The sequence below is a fragment of the Canis aureus genome, chromosome X (genome assembly GCF_053574225.1).
Source record: "Canis aureus isolate CA01 chromosome X, VMU_Caureus_v.1.0, whole genome shotgun sequence".
NCBI classification, from domain to species: Eukaryota; Metazoa; Chordata; class Mammalia; order Carnivora; family Canidae; genus Canis; species Canis aureus.
In genome coordinates, this window is record NC_135649.1 from 64374899 (window position 1) to 64382503 (window position 7605).

The window sequence follows — 7605 nt, forward strand, 5'->3', positions numbered from 1 at the left end:
GAATGGTTCTTATTGATTTTATGGGGGGGATCTCTCTATTTCTTGGATCGGAATGCCTTTTTCCCTCCCCAATTTAGGGAAGTTCTCGGTTATGATTTGTTCAAGTATGCTTTCTGGTCCTGTTTCCAGAAAGGCAGAACCTTTTGGTGCCCTCTGGAACCCCAATGAAACGTAGATTTTTTTTCCTTCTGAGGCTGTCATTTATTTCCCTTTACCTTTCCTCATGGTATTTTAATTGTTTTTCTCTTTTTTCCTTAGCTTCCTTCCTGGCCATCAACTTGTCTTCTATGTCACTCCCTCTTTCTTCTACCTCATTAACCCTCGTCTTTAGGACCTCCAATTTGTATTGCTTCTCATTTAATTGATTTTTAATTTCGTCCTGATTAGATCCAAATTCTGCAGTCATGAAATCTCTTGAATCCTTTTTGCTTTTTCTCAGAGCCACCAGTCGCTTTATAATTGTGCTTCTGAATTGGCTTTCTGACATCAATTTATAATCCAAATTCTGTAACTCTGTGGCAGAGAGTACTGTTCCTGATTTTTTCTTTTTTTTAAAGATTTATTTATTTATTCATAGAGATGCAGAGAGAGAGAGAGAGAGAGAGGCAGAGACACAGGCAGAGGGAGAAGCAGGCTTCATGGGACTCGATCCAGGGTCTCCAGGATCACGCCCTGGGCTGCAGCGGCGCTAAACCACTGCACCACTGGGGCTGCCCTGATTTTTTTTCTTTTGTGATGAGTTCTTCTTTATAGTCATTTTGCTCAGTGCAGAGTGGCTAAAAACGAGTTATACTTTTTAGAAGCGCCAACTCTTCTCTGTAAGTTTCTAGTTGTTCTCTCTTTAAATCTCAGGTTGAATTTCTAGGTTTTTAGGATGATTTGAAAGTGATCTAGGTAAGTTCGTGGGGACAGGTGATTTGAGTACCTTCGTCCTCCACCATCTTTCCCTGCCCACCCATGTTTATCATTTTTAAGCAACTTCCCAAAATAAGTATACTTTTTAATATATTTAACTTGAGAGTAAAAGAAAGTGGAACTATACGTGATATATTTCACAAGTTCCTACTGAACTATGTAACTCTTTAAAAAAACTAGCATATTCCAAGACCTTTGATCCTTTTTCCCAGGATAGTTGTTTGCCAGCCATCTCTGCCTTTCTTTTTTCTTTTTTAAATAATAAATTTATTTTTTATTGGTGTTCAATTTACTAACATACAGAATAACACCCAGTGCTCATCCTGTCAAGCGCCCTTCTCCCCTTCCACCACCCCTAGTTCGTTTCCCAGAGTTAGGAGTCTTTATGTTCTGTCTCCCTTTCTGATATTTCCTACCCATTTCTTCTCCCTTCCTTTCTATTCCCTTTCACTATTATTTATATTCCCCAAATGAATGAGAATGTATAATGTTTGTCCTTCTCCGATTGACTCATTTCACTCAGCATAATACCCTCCAGTTCCATCCACGTTGAAGCAAATGGGTATTTGTCATTTCTAATGGCTGAGTGATATTCCATGTATATATAAACCACATCTTCTTTATCCATTCATCTTTCGATGGACACCGAGGCTCCTTCCACCGTTTGGCTATTGTGGACATTGCTGCTATAGACATCGGGGTGCAGGTGTCCCGGCGTTTCATTGCATCTTTGGGGTAAATTCCCAGCAGTGCAATTGCTGGGTCATAGGGCAGGTCTATTTTTAACTCTTTGAGGAAACTCCACACAGTTTTCCAGAGTGGCTGCACCAGTTCACATTCCCACCAACAGTGTAAGAGGGTTCCCTTTTCTCCGCATCCTCTCCAACATTTGTGGTTTCCTGCCTTGTTAATTTTCCCCATTCTCACTGGTGTGAGGTGGTATCTCATTGTGGTTTTGATTTGTATTTCCCTGAGGGCAAGTGATGCAGAGCATTTTCTCATGTGCATGTTGGCCATGTCTATGTCTTCCTCTGTGAGATTTCTGTTCATGTCTTTTGCCCATTTCATGATTGGATTGTTTGTTTCTTTGGTGTTGAGTTTAAGAAGTTCTTTGTAGATCTTGGAAACTAGGCCTTTATCTGATACGTCATTTGCACAAATCTTCTCCCATTCTGTAGGTTGTCTTTTAGTTTTGTTGACTGTATCCTTTGCTGTGCAAAAGCTTCTTATATTGATGAAGTCCCAGTAGTTAATTTTGGTTTTGTTTCTTTTGCCTTCATGGATGTATCTTGCAAGAAGTTACTGTGGCCGAGTTCAAAAAGGGTGTTGCCTGTGTTCTCCTCTAGGATTTTGATGGACTCTTGTCTCACATTTAGAGCTTTCATCCATTTTGAGTTTATCTTTGTGTATGGTGCAAGGGAGTGGTCTAGTTTCATTCTTCTGCATGTGGATGTCCAATTTTCCCAGCACCATTTATTGAAGAGGCTGTGTTTCTTCCAGTGGATAGTCTTTCCTCCTTTATCGAACATTAGTTGACCATAAAGTTGAGGGTCCACTTCTGGATTCTCTATTCTGTTCCATTGATCTATGTGTCTGTTTTTGTGCCAGTACCACACTGTCTTGATGACCACTGCTTTGTGGTACAACCTGAAAGCTGGCATTGTGATGCCCCCAGCTATGGTTTTCTTTTTTAAAATTCCCCTGGCTATTCGGGGTCTTTTCTGATTCCACACCATCTCTGCCTTTCACTGTGAAATTTCAACTATTGACTCCAGGGAATCAGTTTCCGTGGCATAAATTTTTACTTCGAAACCACTATAGAATTACTAATTTTAATTATCTTCTGAAATTTGAGACACTCCAGGTAGGAATTATTCCCAGTTCAAGGGCTTTTTCCCTTTGGTATTTGTCACTAAATATGTTTGTCATTATGTTCAATATTTAAAAGAATGATGAAGAAATGAGATTTGGCAAAAAGTGCTGTAACTAATACTTGAGACTAATCATAGTGCAGGACAGGTTACTATGGCAACTAACCTAAATGCTGCTTGCAATAGAATAGTCCAGTCATTAAGAGAATTTAGCTCTAAATGATGTTACTTGATGTTTTCTACAGTAATGTTCCTATGAATGCCTCAAATTAATAATGGTGATAACAATAGTATATTTTCCTTTTGGTATGGTACACCCTTACTAAACTGATTTTAACTTAAACTTGATACCTGAATCTTTGAGAACTTGTAACAGCTCCCGTTTGTCTCTCTAGTTAATCAGCTGCGTTCAACGAATACTTATGAACCGAAGGCTCCAGCAGCAGTACAATCAGCAGCAACAGCAACAAATGACTTATCAACAAGCAACACTGGGTCACCTCATGATGCCAAAGCCTCCAAATTTAATCATGAATCCTTCTAACTACCAGCAAATTGATATGAGAGGAATGTATCAGTCAGTAGCTGGTGGTATGCAGCCACCACCCTTGCAGCGTGCACCACCCCCAATGAGAAGCAAAAATCCAGGACCTTCCCAAGGGAAATCAATGTGATTTTGCACTAAAAGCTCAAGATTGTTAAAATCATAGAAAGATCTTTTATTTTTTTAGGAATCAATGACTTAACAGAACTCAACTGTATAAATAGTGTGGTCCCCTTAAATGCCAATCTTCCATATTAGTTTTAATTTTTTAATAGGGCATACCATTTTTTCCTGACATTTGTCAGTGATGTTGCCTAGAATCTTCTTACACACATTGAGTACAGAAGATATTTCAAATTGTTTTCAGTGAAAACAAGTCCTTCCATAACAGTAACAACTCCACAGATTTCCTCTCTAAATTTTTATGCCTGCTTTTAGCAACCATAAAATTGTCATAAAATTAATGAATTTAGGAAATAATACAGATTTATATATTCGTTCTTTACATATAAAAACACACAGCTGAGTTCTTAGAGTTGATTCCTCAAATTATGAAATACTTTTGTACTTAACCCATTTCTTTATTAAAGTGATTGAAATGGTTTTAATGTTCTTTTGACTGAAGTCTGCAACTGGGCTCCTGTTGTATCATCTCCGTGATTGAAAGTTAGAAACTAAAGGTTATCTTTGACACAGAATTGTGTGCAATATTCTCAAATACTACTGCTCTAAAACTTGGAGGAGTCTTGGCAGTTATCTTTGCATTGTATAAACAGCCTTAAGTATAGCCTAAGAAGAGAATTCCTTTTTCTTCTTTAGTCTTTCTGCCATTTTTTATTTTCAGTTATATGTGCTGAAATAATTACTGGTAAAATTTCAGGGTTGTGGTTTATCTTCCACACATGTATTTTCTCTCTTCTGGCACTCATATAAAGCACATCTCTTAACTGCTTGGTGCCAGTGCTAGTGCTTCATCCTGTTGCTGGCAGTGGGATGTGGACTAACAAAATCAAGTTACAGCATTTTAGGAGGTTAAGGATGATGGTGTGGTTGTAGGGTCACACCCTGTTTTATAAACAGTATCAAAATGGCAGAACCATTGCTGACTTTTTAAGTTCACGTAAGGAATGTGCTTTAATAATTCCCAGTACTGTCAGTATTTGAAATAATTCCTCTGAAAGATAAGGATCACTGGCTTTTATGCTCTTCCTGTTTTCTGTCATCATCATGTTCTTTTTCCCCAACTCCCCTGTGTTATTTTAAATAAATTACATTTCAAAGTTCTTTTTTTTTTTTTAGTTTAGATCTGTGAGGCAATTTTCTGATCAAATTAATTCATCTAATACCCTTTTTTGAAGTTTTACTAGAAAATCATTGCATTGTTGTTTTTCTTAATCCAGGCCTATAAAAAAGACCTGTAAGTTTATTCATGTACAATTTGGTTGCTTGAATTTCTTGAAGAAAAAGATTGTTAGACTATGGGAGTCAACTCAATATGGCAAACCATTTTTGAGATGGTGTTGTAACAGGTAGTGAAAATAGCTAAGGAATTTCATTAAAAAAAAGAAAGTTGGGTGGAGGAATTGCTCTAGGTATCACTGGATTAGAATGAGTTTAACATTAGCTAGAACAGCTTTGAGTTATTTGGGTGAATAGATTTCCATTTTTATCTTGAAAAAACTTGTGGCAAACATCTAAAAGCACTAGGTTTATGATACAGAATTTGTGAGGTTAGGTGGATCCACTTAACACACATCCTCTCCTCCCCATTCCCCCCACCCCCGTTTAACATGGTGATTTATCACTAACAAATTCCATGTATTTGGATATTATGCCAAATTGGATATTTGATTATACATCAAATTTACTTAATTGGGGTGGAGAGGAGAGGTGTATTTACTCTAGAAGCGATGAAAAAGACAAGATTTATGAGATAAATATTTGAAGGCAATACATTCTGGCCAGCTGTTTTCAGTTGGTTTTTCTACAAGTCCAGAATACCTTAAACCTGATATACTAGACCTGGGAATTTTCAACATGGTCTGATTACTTGTTCAAAGACATGGATGTAAAAATTTTAGGCAACCTTCTAAAACTTTTTCACCATGGATGAAACTATGACTTAAGGAGTAATACATAGAAAGGATTAATTGGAACTAAGAGAGTTTGAAATAAAACTTGGACCACTTTGCATACACTCTTCTCACTTGACATTTTAGCTACATAATATGTACTTTGAGTATAACATCAAGCTTTAACAAATATTTAAAGACAAAATCACATCAATAAGATACTAAAAGGCTCATTTTTATATTTGTTTTAGATGTTTTAAATAGTTGCAATGGCTTAAATGACGATTTAAAATGTTGCTTGTAATACAGTTTTGCCTGCTAAATTCTCCATATTTTGTAACCTGTTTTATTTCTTTGGGTGTAAAGCGTTTTTGCTTAGTACTGTGATATTGTATATGTTTTGTCCCAGTTGTATAGTAATGTTTCAGTCCATCATCAGCTTTGGCTGCTGAAATCATACAGCTGTGAAGACTTGCCTTTGTTTCTGTTAGACTGCTTTTCAGTTCCGTATTGAGTATCTTAAGTACTGTAGAAAAGATGTCACTTCTTCCTTTAAGGCTGTTTTGTAATATATATATGAGGACTGGAATTGTGTTTTTAAAGAAAAGCATTCAAGTATGACAATAATACTATCTGTGTTTTCACCATTCAAAGTGCTGTTTAGTAGTTGAAACTTAAACTATTTAATGTCATTTAATAAAGTGACCAAAATGTGTTGTGCTCTTTATTGCATTTTCACAGCTTTGAAAATCTGTGCACATATTGTTTCATAGAAAATGTATAGCTTTTGATGTCCTATTTAATGGTGATTCTTTTGCACATTTAGTTATTTAATATTGGGAGGTCAAAAAGTTTGGTTTTTGAATCTGTTATATACTAAATTCTGTAAAAGAAGATCTCTAACCTCAAAAATAATTTACATACCAGGAAGCCTATGTGTGTTTGTGTTAGTTTTGGTTGTCTCTTTGTAATCCAGCACCATTTCCTGCTTTCCAAAAGCTGCATCACTCATTTAAATCGAGCAGGACTACCAATCCACACTTGATAGAAAAGCTGCTTACCCTCCTGAAGCCATAGCAAGTTGATGGAAGCCTTATTACCTGGCCTCCAAAGACGCTGAATATTTTGTAGTCTTCCTTTAGCTATGCCCATTTTCCCTCTATCACAAAATCAGATACTTAATATCAGTGCCCCAAACAAAACTAAAATAATTACTTATCTCAGTACCCTTGTTTCCTTTGAGGGTGGCATGCTGTGAAGCTATACTTATTCTAACAGTAAATTAGGTAATTCTTTTACATGTTTATTTCACTAAAAATTATGTGCAGGTTATTACCCACCTTATTATACCAGATTTAGTCTCAAGTGACTTAGCTATCTCCACATCAAATCTACCCTAAAAGATGAAAATTCTTCCACCATGGATTTTTTTCAAGTCTGTAACCTGTGCCAATCCCAAAGGAGTTACCAAATTTCAGAAATGCTTTTTGTTTGTGCAACATTTTATATATGCTGTTATATGGAGGTGAATAAAAATTTAAAACCCAAAATATATATTGTTTCTAAGCTCAATATCTGCTAGGTAACCAAACTCTGCCCACACTACTCCTGTTGGATATAATGAATGGCCCCACCCACCCCCACTTAAGAGTTTTACTCCCCAGAGTATGTACTGCCATAAACTTCCTTTACACTATATACTGCCACCCTCTCTGTGGAATAATCTTCCTGTCACCATTGTGTAGGCTAACCAAGGCAGTCACCCTTCCTCTCCTCACTTGAGATCTCTGATAGTGACCACTACATATGTTCACCAGGAAAGCACATAAATTGAGGCCTTTATTAAAGATAATGAAGATAAAGCTGTAATTGAAGGAATGAAAGAGTAAGACAAATCCTAAAATACTGCAGGCCCTCTTTAATACTCAGAATGCCACATATTCCAAGCAATCTCTACCCTATAGCACTCCAAATTCATCTCACCATTTTGCCCTCACTTTCTCCCTGGTAGAAACATAGGGAGGGCAATTGGCTCCAATCTCCTTTAGCTAATCATGTCAGATGACTACCAAGAGATTTCTATCTGTTTAACAGACTCCGCGCTCTCCCTATAGTTCTTACATCAAATACATGTTAGTTTTCAAGAAAGGTGAAAAGATGGACATCAGATGCAAGGACAGGATTTGTTTTCAGGTATATGAGG

At 36.7% G+C, this 7605-nt stretch overlaps 1 protein-coding gene across 9 annotated transcripts in view; it reads left to right on the forward strand.

Moving 5' to 3' along the window:
• The window catches only part of ATRX (ATRX chromatin remodeler), a 328475-nt gene extending 322346 nt beyond the window's left edge, over window positions 1-6129 (forward strand). For all 9 annotated transcript variants that reach the window (XM_077888250.1, XM_077888255.1, XM_077888252.1 and 6 more), the window contains one exon: window positions 3182-6129. In XM_077888250.1, the coding sequence (XP_077744376.1) occupies window positions 3182-3460 (279 nt within the window). In that variant the 3' untranslated portion in view covers window positions 3461-6129. The remainder of the gene's footprint in view (window positions 1-3181) is intronic.
• Window positions 6130-7605: the final 1476 nt, after the last annotated feature.